The sequence below is a fragment of the Cupressus sempervirens genome, chromosome 1, assembly GCF_028749045.1.
Source record: "Cupressus sempervirens isolate cs-2001-9-10 chromosome 1, ASM2874904v1, whole genome shotgun sequence".
NCBI classification, from domain to species: Eukaryota; Viridiplantae; Streptophyta; class Pinopsida; order Cupressales; family Cupressaceae; genus Cupressus; species Cupressus sempervirens.
In genome coordinates, this window is record NC_143118.1 from 519,843,007 (window position 1) to 519,863,851 (window position 20,845).

Below are 20,845 nucleotides of genomic sequence, written 5' to 3' on the forward strand. Positions count from 1 at the left end.
CTTCTTCGATCTTGTAGTTGGAGCAACAAGTCATGTAGCTTGACTCATATCAATTCATTATTGCCCTTAACTGTCACAACCTTCCATGTTGGATTTCTACATAATTGGTTTGTGATGATTGTAATTACTGATAACGGATGATTATCATACCTTCTAATAACTTGATTGATAATCATTAATATATTCAAACTCTTCATCGATTATTATCAATAATTATTTGTAAGCAGTAGTTCGATTACACCGACATTATTAATAATTATATAAGTTGCTGAGTCAGACGATATTATTTGCATTTGGGACTCGGTATTAACATGCAATTCCTTCATATATGTGCAGCATTGCTGCATAAGCTTCCAAAATGCTGGTCATTATTTTTGCTGTTCTTTTTTAATCATCAATTAGATATGTCTGTTTGTCATTTTAAATCATTCCTTTCATAGCGTCGTATAGTACTGGTAATTACAAAGGTGAACTCTTGTTCAAATGCTGACCCTTGGATTGTTATTATATAGTGGCATCTTAGCCTTAACCAATGATGGTTAAGATGTTTCATAATCTTTTAACCCATGTCATTGATCGTTGGTGCCTTAGTTTTTCAGAAAGCTCTGATTATTATGTTTGCTGTGGCTCTTATAATCTTTGGGCAGCCACATGAGTTCCCTTTCAGTTGGACGATCAATTTCTGCATTTATCAATGGAATTGTTTATACAGTGTTAAAATCTCATTTATGAATAATATCATTTGCAATACTAACATTATTTTATATGAAGATTATTATTTCATGTATATGTATATGTATAATATAAAATTATAAGAAATCTCTGTAATAATATATTTATAATTATATTAAGATTTGTTAGTATATTATCAAATTGATCAATGTTACATTTTCGATATTAATATTTATTTTTATTTCTTATCATCATTATTTACTAATATAATATTTTCCATTATCATATACGATTTTGTTACCATAGTAATATGCTATATTGAATAATTTCTTATTATAATTCAGTTGAATTACTATTAATTATTTAAATTGCAACAATAATTTTATTAATTGATTATTATATCATCCTTCGGGATAGTGGGCATCACACGTGGTTGTATGACAAGCTGACAACTAGTTGCTCAATGCATGATAATTATTTAAGAATATGCCTATGGTAACAAATGATAGTTACAATTGTTCATCATTGAATACAGAAATACCGAATGCTTCAATTTTCCACCAACTGTTTCACAAACTGTCCATGAGCTAAAGGTTGAAAATTTTGCATGTTTATTAATAAATTAGCTAGATTCACCACAAACATCTGTTTGTGAAATGAATTGAAGTTGCTTTGACCATATTCATTCCAGATAAACAAATTGTTTATTAACTAGCTGGGAAATCTTATTTGCATTCGCAATAATTTACAATTTCGTGTACATAATCATGAAAGGATCTCTCTTTGAAACTCTAAAAATTCTAAGACATAGCAATTAGAAATAAACTTAATTTTTTGATAATGAATTGAGAAATGCATCTAGCTACAACGATAATCTAGCTACGATGATACTGCTGCAACTCAACCATGTGCTGTGTCATTTTTTGACAAAAAATGCATCTTTGCAGTTTCAATTTGTGATATCGTATGTTTTTTATAATTTAATAAGTTTATCAAGGTTTATAAATTTTTCATTGTTTTAAAAAATAAAAAAATACATTTAACAAAGTCTACCTATAATGAAAATTTTGTTTAAATGTTTTTTATATTAAAAAATTAAAATTTGTATTAAGCAAATTTAATAATTAGAAAAAATTTGAACAGTCTCATTGCTTAAAAAATCCACTTGTTTCCCTTGTCAAACTCACACACAAACATGAAGCTTGTGACAGAGAGTATAAATGTTAATAGAAAAATGTTTTCAAAATAACTTCACACCCAAAATGATCAAAATAGATGTACAACACCTTGGAGATTCAATTTCCAATATAGCCATATGCATAGGAAAAAACAATAGGCCGAAAATACAAGTACAAATAATCGAACAATCTTTTAGGTAACAAAATACATCAATGCAAAGCAGACTGTACTTTTGAATTATCCAATAAATGGCATCCAAGCCTCCCAATTCATTTTACTACTGCTCTTGCAAATGATCAATAAGTAAGAAAGAACAAAAGGAAAAGGAAATTCAGCTATGTATTGATGAATAAACAAAGAATCTTTGAGCTAAATTCTGCCTGTACATTTCCACATTCCTTAAGAAAACAAATACAAAGTAGGAATACAACCTCACTTCTTCCATCACGTATCATATTGACAGCCGCAACATCAAGTATGTTTGCTAGATCAGCTCCAGCCATACCCTCTGTTAATCTTGAAATAACATCATAATCCACATCATCTGCCATAGGTTTCTTCTGTGCATGAAGCTGATAGGTAATCCATTCTTATTAGTATCCCATCAAATATTAAGATGTCTGCATATGATGCACTGCTACAAAGTAAGAAATTTAGTACATAATAGCAAATTAGAACTATATTATCTATGAACTATATAGGAGTGAAAAAAATATGACAAGCTTAAAAGCTAAACTCAGACATAGAGTTCACCATACCAAATAAATAATGCATGCAAGTGTTAGCCACACGAGCAAAGAAATTTCTATCACAGTTTTTTATTTATACTTGCTTTCTTAAGAATTACATAAGTTAAACATTAACATATGAGTTTCAATCGATATCAAGAAATATCTAACTGCTATCAATTGTTAGTAATGGATGGTAAGTATAATCTCAGATATGCGTGGAAATAAGGCAGCAATTGATCTGACAATCATCATCTAAAAGTTAAAAAGATATATGCAACTAAAGTTACTAAACGATTGTAAGGATTCAATCTGAGTTATCTAGCTGCAACATTTTGTGTTTTAGGTGCCTCTAACATGGTTGAGAGCCAGTGACTGCAAATTAAGATCGACTAACATTAACATTAGATATGCAATATTTAGAGGTTTTGCTTATATTTAAAAAATGAAAGGCTAAATTTCCCAGTTAGGATTGAAAAAGGATGAATCCATAGTTCACATTGGGGAACCTAAAATTCCGTAAGTAGTGATGTATCCTGAATCTATAAAATGGTTAGACTTATTTTTATTAAAGCTCAGAGGTAAACAGATTATAAACGACAACTTCAGGTATAGATGTCTTCAGAAAAAAAATATTAATTAGAAGGATGTTTCAAATCACATGTAAGATGATTAACTAGAAGCTCAATTCAGCAAGCAAAGATTCACATCTTGAACCAAATTTAAAATATTAGGTGACTTTACCAATATGTTCCATCAACATCTAAACTAGCTAAGAAACTAGTTAAGCAATTGATATCGAATAGGACTGTTAAGATTAGATCCAATGGTAATTAACTCTAAAATTATCAAAGATTCTAAACAACACTGATATGGAGATTGGATGCAGTAAGGAAAAATGCCTGGAATTCAAAGGCAAATATGCCAAATATTTGAAACGATACTTATAATTAACCACAGAAACACAGCATTTCATATCATCAAGAATGAGAGATCATGACTGTGTTATAAATATTTTAGAAAAGAAAAGCTCCCAGTCTATAATTTGATTTCTAATGCTGCCGAGATTACTAAGAACTGATAGACTGTAACAAACTTTTGAATGGCCCCCCAAATATATAAATGGTCAAGCATAATAATGCAAAATCAACATAATTTTTCACGAAAAATGAAAATCATAACTGCAGACTGGATAAAACTTATGACTTACCAAATCCTAACATCCAAAGAATAGTGAATAAGTTTATCACATAGAAAAATGTATTCCCACAGTAAGCCTCACCCGAGATTATATTATTAAATAGATGCATGTTCCACTTGTTAAGGACATTGCCTTGTACAGGTTTATCTCTGTGACTATGATGGCTACGGATTCTTCCTCTTCATGGTGGGTTGGGGCAGAATGATAAAGCTCTGAATCTCTAAAAAGATAGTAGCTTCACCCTAAAAGTTGTAAGAAAGACCAAACCAAGGACAATATTACAGTCAGAGTTGCAGGGCAATAAGTAGAGTGTGATTATGGTGAAGCTGAAAAGATTATGACATGATTGCAGATAATCACATAAGAAAGCCTCCCTTGTTGCTAAGCATTTTAAAAGCCTCTCACAGACGAGGACCCTCCTCTTCTCCAGTGCCACCCCTGCTTAACAACATCAGGGTACTTCACAGATCATTTTTCCTTGTAGTAGGTAACTTTGTGGTCTATCGCACCCAAGTTGGAATACAATCAAGAAGAGTCCAAAAGAAATTAAACATGAAGAAATTATACAACTAATGAAATATAAGAGAATAGGTGGAAACAGATAAAACAGCAAAAGAATGAGCAAACAAAAAGTTTCTGATTACAATTTACAAGCATTTCGATGGTCAAGATTTGAAGATCCATTTGGTTATTTTTGTAACTTACAGATGGTCAAAAATTTGCAAATTTTAAATATTGTGTATTAATTGCTAATTTCAGTAACACTGTTTGTGATGGCTTCTTCAAGAGCACTCTAACACAAGAAATACTACACATAATATTTATAACCAAGTACAGATTTGGAAATGAAATCTGAGATAGAACAAAAATATTGTTCTTGCCTTTAAAATCTCAACACGGCCTTCAAATGAAGGCTTGGGGATAATAATTTTTCGATCAAAACGTCCAGGCCTCACTAGTGCTGCATCAAGAACATCTGGCCTGTTGGTAGCAGCAATAGTAATCACATCTCCTCTCCCTTCAAATCCATCCAAGCATGTAAGAAGCTACAGTTGCACCAGATGTAGTATTAGTTCTCAACATAAAAAAAATATTAAAATTCTCAACTAGCATTCATTACTTGGGAAGGGATGCATTTGAAACCTGATTGACTGTGGCATCACGTTCTTGTCCTCCAGATCCTTTAACAATACCACGAGTTCTTCCAACAGCATCCAACTCATCAATGAAGACAACAGAAGGCGCCTAGAGTGAACATTCAGATCATTTTCAGAATATTTCAATTGAGTTTTACTAACATTTACACCTAGAGTGATTTATTCTCTACATTAAAAAAATTCAAAATAACATGTTGGCTAACGGGCTAATTGAAAATAAATAAAATATACAGCCTTTGATCACTTGTACAGCTGAATAATTATTTTTAAAAGTACCCATGACATTTTCCTTATTTTTGAGGTAGCGACATTCAAATAAAGAAAATATTTTGCAAACATGCTCAGAAGGATAAGAAAACTAAAAAGCAAACCATAGCCCATCCATTTGTTGAAAAGCATGAACTGGAAATATCTCGAATTTATGACCTTCAATTGGAATGCTGAATGCTCTACCGCAGAACTTTTGCCCTGTCAATGGTTTCTTTTTAAAGAGTGTGGGAGAGCAGAATGAAATTCAAATACCTTCCTTCCCCCACCAAAAGCCATTAACAAGCTTGAACTTAACTAACCTGGCTCTGATGCCATGTTTCAAAGCATAGATCAGCTTGAACTCAAGCCTAGGATCTTCCACAAGCATGCATATGTGTTGTATCACTGATCTAGTTGCCTCTCACAAACTTTCTTTCCTCTGAGTGTGGATAGAGTTTCCAACACTCTTGAATTAATCTCAGAAGCAGCTACAAGACATCAATTTGCCACAGAAAGTGCAATACTTTAGCCCTATGTCCAAGGATAGCTCCTAACACTAGAATGAGGATTTTTTATTATGTCCACTATAGTATTCCATTTGATGATTTGGTATATGTTTTTCTTGCATGGTCTGTTTTTCTTGCATGGCCCTCCAACCAAAAACATTTTGAACTCAGTAAGCCAATATGCTAACATGCTACCCAAAAGTAACTATTTCCTCTATACCATGTCTTAGCAATTGCAGCTTAATTATATTCAGAGACAAGGATTCCTTTTATCCTGCTATTCTATATTCTAGCTGAGTATCCAATTGAATAAAATTTTGCAAGGCTTCTGAAAAGGATACAGAAGAAAAAAGAAAAAAGAGAAAACTGCAGCATCCATTTGTTGAAAACCATGAACCAGCTATCTAGATTTTATGACCTGGCATTGAAAACTCAGAGTGCTCTACCACTGAACTATTGCCCCCTTGCTTCCTCTATTTTATTTTGAAGTGTGTGATAGTAGATTAACCAATGCACAGCTTAATTGAATCCTCTGCATCCACTCCCCACAAAATCTATGCATCAACTTGAGCTCAACTAGCCTAGCTACGATGCCAAATTTAAAAGTGTGTGTCAGCTAAGACTCAAACCTACGACCTTTCACAAGCATGCTTGGATACACTATCCTTACAAATTTGTACTTTTTTAGAGAGTTGCATTTCCAAAATTGTTGAATGAAAAAAAAATTATAGTGGGTATTGGTTCTCCAAAACAATGCAAATGCTTAATCGTATGTCTATGGATATGCCACCTACCAACTAGAAGAAGAGTTTTTTGTTATGTCCACTAAAGCACACACTTCAATAGTTTTAGTTTTTTTTCTTCTTGTGCAAGGTTCTCCTACACAAAAAGTTAAGAAATCAGAAACCTGATATGCCCACAATCTATTACAAAGCAATATATTTCCTTTATATCTTATTTTAGTATTTTGTATCAAGTACATTTTCAGAGGCTATTGTTCTTTCTACCCTAAGAGTTTCTGATGTTAAGTCCCATTGTTCTAATTTGGTTGTGAATAGCATAGTTAGAGACCCGAATTCAACTTGTACTCAGAAAGTGTAATTAGCCCTGCCGGTTCAGAATCAACTATGCTGAAGAATGAAGTTTGTGTTTTTTTGTGTTTTTTAAAATATATGTTTTTTTCTCTTTTTCAGAATTTGAAAGGAAATGAACCGCCAAGGACACCTTATTACAGAAGTAGTTAAGGGAGAACTGCTAGGGCACCCCACTACAAGGCAGAGATTTCATTTCTAAAGGCCTAGAAGAGAACTTCTCTGAAGGATGTGATGGAGCCTTATTTTGGGCAAAAAAAAAATTATTTATTTTTTGGCCTCCATTCAAAATATGAGGTTGGAGACTTGATGAAGTACTGTGGCTTGACAAATATATTCATTACTATCACTCGATGTTTATCATTCGTCCTAATTCAATGGCTCAGTTCTTTACCAATATTCTACTAATAAGCAGAGTGGGCTATCATTAATATGGTTTCAGAGCATCCATTTAACAAGCAGAGGAAGAGATGGTAATGAGTAGCATAGATACAGTAATCTTCTCAAAATATCAGAAGTAACACAGATCGGAAATGTATTTACTGGACAGTGGAGTGGCAGTTTCATTCGACAGATGTTACACATATTGACCACAATGTGGAGGAACATGCAAGTCTACAATGTATACTGGAAAAACATCTGACAATTAGTCCTAGGAATCCAGTAATACGACATAAACTTGGGCATTTCTGCAACCACTCTCGAAAGTCTTAAGTTTTTGCTCAAGAAGGAACATACCGAGGGTGACAAAAGGCTATATTTTGATCTGAATATTAAGGATCCATTATGCTCATAACTTGCAGGGAAAACTGTTATCGGGTATCCTGTTATTCATGTTGTTTTGCAATCAAGTTTGATAGAGTTTGAACTTTCAGAAGTAAATCCAGTTCTGTGAGAAATAAAACCTTCAAAAGTTGATGAGTTTGATTACATTCCAAGAGTGCACTCTGTTCAAGAAAGAAGAAATAGAAGCAAGAGAGTATGAACCTTCTGAAGATTTGTATCCTGTTGCTCAAAAGAATTTGAATGTTCAAATGTTGATGAACCTAATGTGCATCTGGAGGGTACTCTCCTCGGGATGAAGAAATCGTAGAAGGAAAATTTGGATTTATCAACAATATGAATCCAGTCCTTGATAAAACTACAGATCCTTTAAAAGTTGATGAATTTCATGAATCATGTGAAATGGGGATTTTGGTTGAAAAAGCACGCAGGATGTTTTCTCATCGAACTTATTTAAGTATAAATGATGGAATGTTTTAGAGATTAGATGCCAGTGCTCAGCGGAATCTTTGTGCCCAGACCGATTAGGAAGAAGGATTTCTTACTTGTAGTTAATATCTCACAATTTGCCTGTTTGATTGCAGGTTCAGGATATGTATCAGAAGACGAATCAGACACGATGAGAAGGCACCAAGGTTCAAAACATATGCTCATGAGGAGAGCCCAATGATCATTCTGGTGCCAGTTAAGAAAACGTCTGCTCCAAGTCATAATCACGCCGGCTTTGAGGTCAGGAATCTATGGTTAATCCGAGTTCCTGCGATTTGAATAAGAAGCCGCTCGAAGGATGGAGAAGGTGCAATGAGTTTTGCTGCAAGAAGGATGATTGTTTTCAACGCGAATGATCTTCAGGAGGAGTGCGAGCAGAAGGATCAGTTTGAGGTGGCGCTAACGGTGATGGAACCTCAAATTTTTTGCAAAATTAGGGCCTCCATTTATATACTATATTTTCACTCAATTTTATCAGCCGTACGTGTTAAATCATTATCATGTTGTCAAGGGATTATGTGCTATTCTGTAGAAGAAAGTGTTAGCACTGTATATGACAGCTACAGTTATCTGCAATATGATGACAGCATGTTGACAAAAGCTGGAGTCTGAAATCTATTAATTAAAATCTTATGAAGCATTCCTGAGCAGACCTCTGAATATCACATGAGCAATTTACTAGGATACAATACCCATTGTTGTGACATGACAGTTGTCATAGCTAATTGAAGAGGAAAATATAATCATAGGTGTCAAGGGCAAAGATGTAAAATACATACACAATGAACAACCCAAACAGCAGGGGCATTGAAAGCATTCTCTTTTTCTGTTTGCTCAAGTGAGCATATAGCTTTTGGCATCACTTATGGTACCATGAGAGCAGAATAAACAAATAAATCAGATAACAACATTGTGATCATATAGGTCAAAGGCAGCTTTTTAAGCGGTGATAGTCACATCTGCAAGTGCTCAAATTCAAAATCCAAAACAGTCACATAGATTCAAGCAAGTGTTTGCAAGGCTGGCAGGATAGATAGGGCTGCAACTATGATATGTGTATTCAAGCCTTGCTCCTAATAAGAAAGTTCAGAACAAAGTAGCAGAAGCTGGTAATTTTTTTAAAACAAGCATCAGTCAGAGGCCATACATCAGATCTTGTTGCCTTCAGCATCCTCATTAACGGATTTTGTAGAGGATTGTTAGTACAGGGTAAGCAGGAGGTATATCACTATTAAGCTTGAAAAAAAATGATTGATGGAGGCTTCTTCTGAATATCAGATGTGTCAAACTCTAACCAGTAAGTAGAATGAATATTCATCAGCCTTCATGAGAAAATCCTGCTAAATATACAGAACGCTGTAAAAATGTTTGGTGGCCCATGGAAAATGATTGCAATGAACAGTGATACTTGACAGAGTATTTGAGCATACAGGAAATGTCTAAGCAATAGCAACGACTCCAATAAAGAAAGTATGGACAGTCTCGGTGAAGGAGAAATCCCGACAACAATAAAAGTGTCGTTATTCTGTAGCAACTATTATTCTGGAATTTGTGACAAGGGTGTTCTATATAAGTTTGGGAGGATGTGTCGTAAAGACCAAAGAAAGTGGAGGCATGGACAAAAATCGTCTATAGGCGCACACGCAAATCACCATTGCAATGAAAAGTTGTAGTGTGCGATATTTGGAAATAGTGGATGGCCGCTGAAACATGGATTTTTGTGTTAAATATTGCCAATCATTATTAAATTTATATTAATATTGTGTTTTTTTGCAGGTCTGGAGAGTTTATGCTGATGAAAAGGAAGTTTCGAACTGAAGACATTGGGATGATTCACCTGCAGTCTGAATGCATTTGAGTGAGTTCCATTGTCGGCAGTAAGTATTATATGTGCGTCAAAGGTCACCCAGATGATTCGTGTGATAGAGAAGAACCCACGTGAAGAAGGCATCCATCATCATGATTTGGAGTCATCCACAATGTCAAGCACCTGCATTTTGATGTTGTTCGGAATTCAAAAAAGGAGGCTGCACAGATTAAATTCTTCATCGATTAATGCTTGTAGATGTCGAAGCGCAAGAAATAAAGGGCAAGCAAGGATATTGTTTAATAATGGCAGATGTTGAGAGAAGAAACCTGCACTAATGGAAATATGAAGACAGTTTTTGGGCTTTACTAATTTTTAATTTATCAACTATCAGTTATTGCTTAGAAACAAATAAAGACAAGCCGATTAGTTTTGTGAAAGGGTGAGTTGTTTGAGAAAACAAACTGACACCTTTTGTACGTTTATAAATATGTGTAAAGCAAAGCCGAAAGGAGATATATTCATCGCTTTTTAAAAAGGACAGTAGCTCTCTATATTCAGGCATACATTTTAAAATTTCTTCGGAAGCTGAGATGAAAGTTTGAACAAAGCTAGTGGATATCAAATTGCTGGGCATACCTTTTAAACATTGTGTGAGAATAAATTGTGTTGATTGGAGCATCAGCCTGTGAGTGTCATCAATATGATTTTTTCTTGGCAATAAAATCAGTACGTCTTTTATTTGTTCTAGTGTTAAAATTCATATAATCTGTCCTTTATGATCATTGTATTATTTATTTGTTGATAGTTCATTATTACGATAAGTAGATCAAGTTGTTCACCCCTATTCAAATCTGATAAATACAAATATTGCAAATATTATTGTTTTCTTTATTCGTATCTATTTTGTCCATTAAATGGTTAAAACATTATAAACTGATTTGAATAAGCAAATAGGTGTAACAATTTGAAGCATTGTAATAACTGAAAATTTTACAAGTAAAATACGATCAGCGTCATAAAGTTGTATGTGATATATATCTTTTACTCTAATTACCCAATTAAAATTTGGCACTGATCATTTGTTTGCTCATAATTTTCAATCCATAGGCTGGCAATACTTTACATTCTCTCCTTTAAGAATGTGATCTTATCAATTTTAGTAATTCATTTTAACTTTTTTCTTTCAGCAACGCACAAATCTAATAAAAATAATCAAAGTTTGAAGATAAATAGTTATTAAATACAATCCAGAAAGTTCCTTGACACTTGCCAATTGAGGAGTTTGTTTTCATATTATAATCCGCTATAAATCAATCTTGGATCCGAGTTTTGTCATCTAGGATTTGGGTAAATAGGCCTTGGTCCAGCGGAACCAAAAGCGCAGAAAATTTCAATTAATCCTGTCAAGTTGGCCAAAATCAGTTAGATACCCAGCATCGAGCAAGCAAGGCTCGTAGGTTTCTAACCAGCGATTTTGATAACCAATAAACCGGATGTTCAATTCTAAGCAAACATCAAAAAAATCTAAACACGCATCATAAATTGACGGTGAATGCAAAGGATGCTGGTGTTAGCCAATGAAGATATATAAAGAAGGATGATTGAATCGGCAGTTGTATTTGATTTTATTTAAAATTAAATTAGAGTCATAACGTTGGTTAGGTCTTGTTATGAAAGGGTGCAAAGTTTGGGAAGACAAACTGATACCTCTTGTGGGTCTATAAATATATGATGTAAAACTCAACAAGACACCATTTTTTTTTCTTTTTTTTTAAAGTTTTGCACATTCTGAAGCACGTAGGTTATCAAATTCATCTTCTGAAAAGGATTGGAGTCGAACTAAGCTCCTACAAATTGAGGGTGTTGGACATATATTTCAACTATTGTGAGAAATTGTGTTGGATAGAGCGTCAAAATACTAGATGTCTTCAACATGACTTTCTTGCAGTAAAATCAGTAAGAATTTCCTTTACATTTGAGTTTAATATTATAGTTCATCTTTTGTGGATCATTTTATTTTTTATAAATAATTCATTATCACGATAAGCAAATCGAATTGTTCACTGTTATTTGAATTTGATAAATACAAATACAGTAAAATAAAATTGTTTTCATATTTGTATCTATTTTGTCCTTTTATAGGTTAAAATATTATAAACTAGTTTAAATACACATAAAAGTAAATAATTTGATGCATCGTGATAACTAAATTGTTTACAAATATTGTATATCACAAAATTGTATGTGAAAACATATACTATTAACTCTATTGCCCATTTGAAATTTGGCACTGATCATTTAAACTGTTCATGTTTCTCAATTCATGTATTGGCAATTTTTCCTAATCTATTTTCTCGAAGGATTTGATACTTCTCTATTTTAGTAATTCATTTTAAATTTTCTTTTCAGCAACTCACAATTCTACTAAAGTAATCAAAATTCGAAGAATAATACTCATTAGTTACAATCTAGAAGCTTTCCTTGAATTCTTGCCAATTGAGGAAATTATCTTTATGTTATAATCTATTTGCTATAAATCATCTTGGATCCAAGTTTTGCTGTCCAAGATCGGGTGTACAGGCCTTGGTTTAGCGGAGCCAAAAGCGCGGAGGATTTAAGTCAATTTGATTGATCCTATCAAGTTGGCCAAAATCGATTAGATATCCCAGCATCGAGCAAGCAAGGCTCGTAGGTTTCTAATCAACGATTTTGATAACCAATAGGATGGATATATCCATAAGGCCTTGGGAGAAGATAATCGTAATGGGATGGTAGAGTGGGTATTGATACTCCAAAACTATGCAAATACTTAATCAGATGTCTATGGATATGCCACCTACCACTAGACGAAGAGTTTTTTGTTATGTCCACTAAAGCATGCACTTCAATAGTTTTAATTTATATTTTGTTTGTGCAAGGTTCTCATAACAAAAAAGTTAAGAAATTAGAACCATGGTATGCCCGCAATCTATTACAAAGCAATATACTCCCTTCGTACCTTATTGTAGTATTTTGTATCAAGTATATTTTCAGAGGTTAACGTGCTTTCTACCCTAAGATTTTTTTATGTTAAGTCTCATTGACCTAATTTGGTTGTGAATAGCATAGTTACAAGACACGAATTCAACTTGTACTCAGCAAGTGTAATAAGCCCTGCTGGCTCACAATCAACTATGCTGAATAATGATTTTTTTGTGTTTTCAAAGTTTTATGATTTTTTGTGTTTTTTCAAATATATATTTTTTTCTCTTTTTCAGAATTTGAAAGGAAATGAACCGCCAAGGGCACCCTATTGCAGAAGTAGTTAAGGGAGAACTGCTAGTAGGGTACCCTCATATACTGTGATCAAAGGAGAACTACTAGGGCACCCCATTACAAGGCAAAGATTTCAGTTCTCAAGGCCTAGAAGAGATAACTTCTAGGAAGGATGGATATATCCATAACGCCTTGGGAGGAGATATTAGTAAAGAGATGGTAGAAGGTTTGAAGACTGTTCTACAAAGGCCATATGGTAGCTAGAGCCACAGGAGGTCCACTCCAACGAGCTTGGAACCTGATTACGAACTCTTCCAAAGGATTAATCAGTAAGGCTCATCATGGAACAAGGCAATGCTTCACAGAAAAGAAGAACTGCAGTGCATCAAGGGCTGCAAGATTGAACATCAGAGTTACACAGAAGGTTATCATTGCTTGAGGACAAGCTATTTTGGGCCGGACGGACTGTCATGACCCTAATTCAAATATAATTTTAATAATAATTAGATAATAAAATAATATCAAATAATAATAATTACTGCATTTATAGAAGATAATATCATAATCACAATTTCAATAATAACTAATATAATAATACAAATATCAATAGAATTATTATGAACAATAATATTATTATCTATTATTAAATATAATAATATCATAATAGCAAATTAATAAAATTATGATATAATGAGTCAATATGAATAAAACAAATGATATAATATAAATCTATAAGATATTCTAAAAAATAAAGAAACTATTAAACAAATTAATCATAAATTATAATTAATATAGCATAGTATAATTACCAAATAAAATAATATATGTACTTAATACCAATCATGATGTTCAGTAGTAATTGCCCAAGATCCTACAAAAGTATGTTAAACATTTTTAAATAAATAACAATATATAAAAAACCCCATTAATAACAGATAAAATAAATATATATATTAATCCCCCCATTAATAATACATATGTTCAGACTGGAGATGCATCGCTATCAAGCGACACAACTATAATATATATATCTGTGTCTCTGTCTCTGTGTGTGGGGGGGGGGGGTGTGGCGAATCAATTCTCATTCCTAGGCATAAAAGACTACATGAACTTTCCTTGTTAAGTAATCTGTGGCCAGTGTATAATGATATGACTGGGTTACAGAGAGTGTTAGAATCGATCATTTCAGATTTTAATATTCCTCTCTCAATCACTGTTGAGTAGGCTTAAGACACACAGGGTTCTAAACATATAATCAGATTTGGAACTTTTTATCTCTTAAGATATTCGATTTAATATTCAATACAAGAAACCTCAAGGAGAAGAGACAAATCAATACTCAGACCTAACAACAAACAGATATATCACAAACACATAAAGAAAAGATGTCATATATAATACACAGTATACTATTTTTGGATAATATAATTTCTATATTTGGTTAAAAAATTACAGTGATAAAATTGATTGATATTTAGATTCACATACTGAATCAGCAAATCGGATAAGGCATCTATTGGAAGGTTGGTGCCTCTATCCCCTCTAGTTGAAGGCACCGTTTAGCATAGACCGATGGACTTGTGACATGTGCTTAACTACCTCCCATGGATCCTTGTCTCTGGCTGTTGTGACGTTCATTGACAACTCGAGTTTTTGGTGTAATGGCAACGATGATTCCAATAAGTGGTATCAGAGCGTTGGGTTACTATAATAATCCAAAGCCGTGGAACAATGGAAACAACATGTCAAATTCAAAAACAGTGACGAGAGTAATGCACTTAAATCCAAACAGATATAGTGACAATTTGCAAAAATGTGAATATTTCGAAATCTCATACAACGTATTAAAATCTGGATCTACAAATACAACTCTTAACGCAAACAAGGTATAAGATACAAATGGAAAAAGTGGAACCTGTTTGTACATGCAGATTTCCTTTGCTATCCACTGTTGACTGTAATTCTTCTGGTCCTTGTGATCGAACTGGTCTCCAGTCTGGTGACTGCAGGCCCAAGTGAATTAATTCATAGTCTCCTTGCCCCACGTTATTTGCTTTGTATGTATTAGCACACCATGGAACTGAACCACCGGATGGTAGAGGTGAAATGTGGCCCTTTCAAAAACACATTGCAGGCTCTGTAGGTTATCGCAGGTTCAAGATACCTGGACGTGAGCTTTGCAAAATACACTTGCGGTTGTTACTAATCCCAACACTGATGGAGTTGTCTTCTGGACCAAGGCTATGAGGTTTGACACTCATGTCTACCAATAACAGTAAGAAGCGATGGACGGTTGCAGCCACCCGCAAATCTTCCTATGTAACCCGTGATCTCACACTCGAGTTCCTTTCATGGTTACCAATAGCCCCAATCGTTCCTTATTGTTGGTGCAAATAAGTATTTATTTATTACACTTTACTTAAGTTTACTTAGGTCAATGCATTATTTTATTAATTCTTAGTTTGACACTTAGGAGTTTACGTACTCTTATGAGTTATCATGTTGAGAACACAAAAGTAAGCAACTCTAATTTAGCACATGGTATCTACAACACTAGAGTTTGCATAATTAACTGAGTTATCATATAGACAACACAGTTATTCACACTCTCATTTTAGCACATGGTGTCTACAACATTATTTTTTGTGCTACACCTTTGTAGGCTTATACTCTCATCATCGCACTTACTCATGTGCTTAATGGAGGATAATCCACTTCTAGCGGACATGTGCCTGGTTGTAAGAATTATCAGTGTGTTCACTCCTAGACATTCTAGAAGCATTCCAGAGGCCTTTATATACAGGCACTCCTAATGTGTATATACATGACAGAACATTGAATGACAATAAATCAATTTTGGATATTGTTATTCTAATCATACTCTTTTGGTCTATTCTTGTGCTTGTGCTTGAGTTTCTTGATCTTGGGTGATTTTGCCCTAAGGCAAATTCTTACATGGTATCAAAGCTATACCGAATTCTTACATGGTATCAAAGCCATAGAGGCGTCATTTCATAGCCACTGGAGACCGATTTTGCTTCACCTCTCTGAGGACACCTCGACTCAGATCTAGAGTATCCGTATATATTGGGAGCATCTAGAGCCAAAGCGGACCTCACCATTGCATCCGGAGCCTCGATTCAATGAAAATTGACTATAAATTCGCTTATATTGGACCATAGTCAAAAGGCAAAAAAAAATTTGCAAACCAGAACCCGAAGGCCCAATTTGCAAAATTGGTATGATCATTTCAGATCTTTGAAATTAATCTTCAGATCTGCATATTTTATTATTTCAATATCTATAATTTCTCTACATTATTTTTCAAATTTGCGTATTTTGTTTGGAATTTTTTTGGCCATCAGGCTTGTAGAGGAGAGATTTTTTGCACGTGAAGGTTGGAATTTGCTGGTGCCAATCAAATATTGGCATCATATTCAGAAGGTCAAAAAACCCCAAATCAACTTTTGTTTCACCAAAATTGGACATCTAAAGTGAAAATTAGAGTCATTTGGTTTTTGGAGGCGCGACAGCGGTGATTCAAAAATAATAATTACAGAGGTGATTTTCAAACAGCGATACCTCCCTCATACGGACTCCTTTTTACCAGCAATTTTTTTTTGTTTTGGGGTAGAATTTCGTGATTTGCACATTGGTGCAGGATATTTGAGATCTTTATTCCTGAATTTTTCTGCAAATCGCGAATCCCAATTTTTGCAACTTCAAATGCTTAGTACGGGCTCATCTAAACAAATTTTTAGGTTCCATTTTTTTTTTTAAATGCTTAATTTTTCGTCTACATTTCAGATCTGCAATCAGATTATAGAGTTGTGTGGACAAAAATATCACTTTTAGAATTAGGCCATTTTCTACATTGTCTTGCTTTGATTACTTTTCAAAATTGTTGTACATCTGAGCTACAGTGCTTAGTGACAAATTTGAGCCTCAAAAGGCAGTTGTAAACAACAAAATCAAAAGTCCACTTTGTACATTTTGACAAGTGGCCTATTGTACACGCACTGCCTATAAAGTGCCCAAATCATACATTAGGGGGGGTTGATTGTTTTTTTTTTTTTGCATTTTGAGGGGTTGATTGTTTTTTTTTTTTTTTTTGCATTTTGGGGGGTTCATTGATTAGTACATCATGGATGAGGAAAATTCAATTACCTTGACAACACAAAACTATAAGCAGTGGAGTCAATTGGTTCTCACTTATCTTAGTCAGCATAATGTATTGCCATATGCGAAAGGACTTTCATACAATGGTGACACTGGTTCCATCATTTGTCGTGCCCTCTTTCTACATATGGATATGGAGGTTATGGATTCACTTGATGACATGAAGTCAACTGATTTATATGATATTTGGATCTATCTTTGGGAGATGTATGGAGATCCACACATTCCTCCATTCCCAAAAGATCTTTTACCTCTAGCTATAGCTGCATCCTCTCTAGATGAGATCACACCTCCTGATGCTCCTGTTGCTACTACTGATCCAGTTCTAGCCCCAAATGCTTCTAATTCGGTGCAGCAGGAAATACCATGTCTTCCTACTTTAGCTTCATGGGACAACTTCCTTCCAGACATTGAAGGTTTGTTCGTGAAGTCTCACATTGAAGATTTGGGAGACATTATCGATGGTATTCATCTTCTCTTTGTTGAGGCAAATACTTCATCCATTGCCATAGTGATAGGTTCATGTACTTCAACACAGCAGGGTACATCTAGTCTTCCAGTTGCAGCATCAGTGGATGACTTCTTGACAGATATTTCAGGTTTGTTCGTGGAGTCACACATAGCAGATTTGGGAAACATCTTTGATGATCTACATCTTCTCTTTGATGAAGCAGAATCTTCTTCAGTTGTCACGAGGGTTCACTCTGACCCTCCTGTCCATTCTCTACATGATCAGTCTTCACAGGTGGATATGATTGTGGATCTTTATGTATAGCAGTTACAGGACGTCTCTTTATCATTTGAGGAGACAATTGGTTCTTTGGGACATGTTCTACATCCATCCTTGCTAGATTGGCACTTCTTCTTTTCAACAGTATTGGAAGGGGCGACCATCAGCATCGACACAGGGATATTTGAGCAAGTTTTAGAGACACCATTCATTTTCGGGATTCTTTCTACACATAGGGGAAGCATCTCACTTGTACCTCTGCCATTGTTTCTTCCAAAAGGGAGGAACATTATTCAGTAGTCATGGATCAGCTTCTACATTGGAGCAGCTCTCACTGATCAGCACTCTACATTGGGGGGGGGGACTACCTTGTCTCCTTCTTCTTCTCTTTTATGGGGGGGACTTTTGCCTCTTATGGTGTTTTGTCCTTTTATTTCTCTTTTGTATATACTTGATGTATGTCGTAATGGGGGGGTCTTGATTACTCCATCCATCCATCCATCTTGATTTTCCATCTCTCTTTTTGGGGGAGGGTTTTTCCCAAAGGTTTTCCCTCTTTCTCTGCTTTATGAGAGATTGCATTGCATTTTGTAAATGGGTACCTAACATGGCCTAGTAGCCGAGACCCATCATGAATTTTCATCCTAGCTTTCCTAAGCTTAAGTGCATTCCCCTAAGTTGCACTTAAAGAGGGGTGTTGGTGTAAATAAGTATTTACTTATTACACTTTACTTAAGTTTACTTAGGTCAATGCATTATTTTATTATTTATTATTTTGATACCTACGAGTTTGCGTGCTCTTATGAGTTGTCATGTTGACAACACAGAAGTAAGCAACTCTAATTCAGCACATGGTGTGTACAACACTGGAGTTTGAAGTGAGTGAGTTAATTATAGCCGTTGTATCAATTTATAATGAGATATTTCCATCATCATGTGAAATGAGTTAGTTATTTAGACGATGAAATCTCTAACGGTCACTAGATGATCAGCAATGGTTTTGAATTAACAATTAATATATCTTGAATTAATGTCTTGGCGAGAATGTTTGTTTGAGTGATTTCAGAAAGAAGCCTGAAAAGAGGGGAAGCATTGCTAAACGGGATCATCGGAAGGGGATGGTCGAATGGTCCAGTCATCAAAATCAACAGGTTTGACCTAAGATTACCCTGGCAAGGTTACTAAGATTTGACAACTTGTTGCATTGTGGAACCGCATGAGCTATTAAAGGAACAATATAATAAATAATATAAATTAAAACATAATTCATACCTTTAAAGAATTATCAATGAATTTATTATTTAATCATTATTACGCACTCTCAAATACGAACATATGTATATAAAAACAAGGTGACACCAATAAATTATAAGTTATAATCTAATGATGCAACTTTATCAATACATACACATGAATGTACTTAAGGATGCATAATAATAATAAAAACTCTTTAACTTCTTTTTTTTCTTTCCCTCCTCCTCCTTCTCTTTATTCGCTTTGAATAGCATTCGAATGGTTTCTTGTAACTGTTGGTAGCCAAAGAGTCAAGTTATTCTTTTTACATTAGAGTCTCATGATAGTATCGGACACATTCTATCTTCTCCTTCTCTACTATCGGTGGCTCTTTGCCCCCTACGTTTATTCATAGAGAGGAGAAACTGAGAATAACTTCCGACTTCATTCTCTGCTCTTCCGCTTTTCTATATTGCCTCCATGTCTCCATTTCTGCAGGTTCTAAGCAAGAAGCCGAGTCCATTATTCTTGCCCCAGAGATTCAAAAGCAGACAGAGGTGTCACGTAAGATACCGTTGAACCTTGTTTTTAAATTCCTTCCACATTACTATGCCTATTGTAAGTTTTGTTTATTATAAGAACCGAGTACTAAAACCATCAAATCATGTTTTAATTACTTTCATATTGCTATGCCTACTGCGAGTCCTGTTTATCATAAGAACCAAGTATAGAAACCATCGAACAATGACTATATTCCTTTCATATTTCTATACCAGTCGTGTATCTTGTTTTGTATAATATCCAAAATACTGATGCCAATTTATCAAAGACTGAATCGAGGTGGATATTAATAGATTTCTAATCCATTGAATCTATCTATTATGTCACTAATGTTCTTTATTCATAATAGAGTATCAACCATGTGCATGAGGGATGGAAATGCAATGATAACCATGAAGAACTAATTCTGCTCAGAATTTACTACATTCATTTATACCATACAGAGATGGAAATTATATCCAACACCGAGGAATTCACGAGCAATAATGCCATTATAGGTGAAGAGGTGTAAAGCAAACATAGTGAACATGACTCGTGAGCACCTAGGAAGCCTGAGAAGGTGAGGAGGTGTAGAGAGTCTGAACAAACAAGAATGGAATCAGAATAAATTAATAATAAACAAAAACTATAATAGCTTATGCATGTTCCAGTTATGAAATATGTTGTCAAGTCAAGTGGTGGAGATCGGGTTTACAAACCCAACTTTGAAATCCTTGGCCAGGGTAGAAATAGGCAGATGTGTTGAACATGTGATCTTTGTTGTTTCTCCAGACGCTTCAGTTATTTTGGAGAATAACTGTTGGGACACTCAAACCACCTGATTAATCAGATGGTTGGGCTTATGAACATCCCAAGCCCGATCCTAAGGTAAGGAGGGTCGTTCTGTTAAGTTAGGATGTGTGGGGATAAGTAATGGTCCGCAGTTGAGAGGTTAAGCCTATGTCAATGCTTCTCCTCTCACCAATGCCAAGGCTTGGACAACGAGACAAATGGATTCTTTCATTATTACTGTATGTCTCTTT

General features: G+C 34.5%; 1 protein-coding gene across 3 annotated transcripts in view; it reads right to left on the bottom strand.

Annotated features, from left to right (window-relative positions):
- Positions 1–20,845, bottom strand: part of EMB2083 (AAA-type ATPase family protein) — a 159,364-nt gene that overhangs the window by 52,466 nt on the left and 86,053 nt on the right. For all 3 annotated transcript variants that reach the window (XM_089829566.1, XM_089829561.1, XM_089829559.1), the window contains exons 3-5: positions 4,924–5,025; positions 4,662–4,826; positions 2,283–2,423 (exon numbers count right to left, since the gene is read on the bottom strand). In XM_089829566.1, coding sequence (XP_089685692.1) covers positions 2,283–2,423; positions 4,662–4,826; positions 4,924–5,025 — 408 coding nt within the window. The remainder of the gene's footprint in view (positions 1–2,282; positions 2,424–4,661; positions 4,827–4,923; positions 5,026–20,845) is intronic.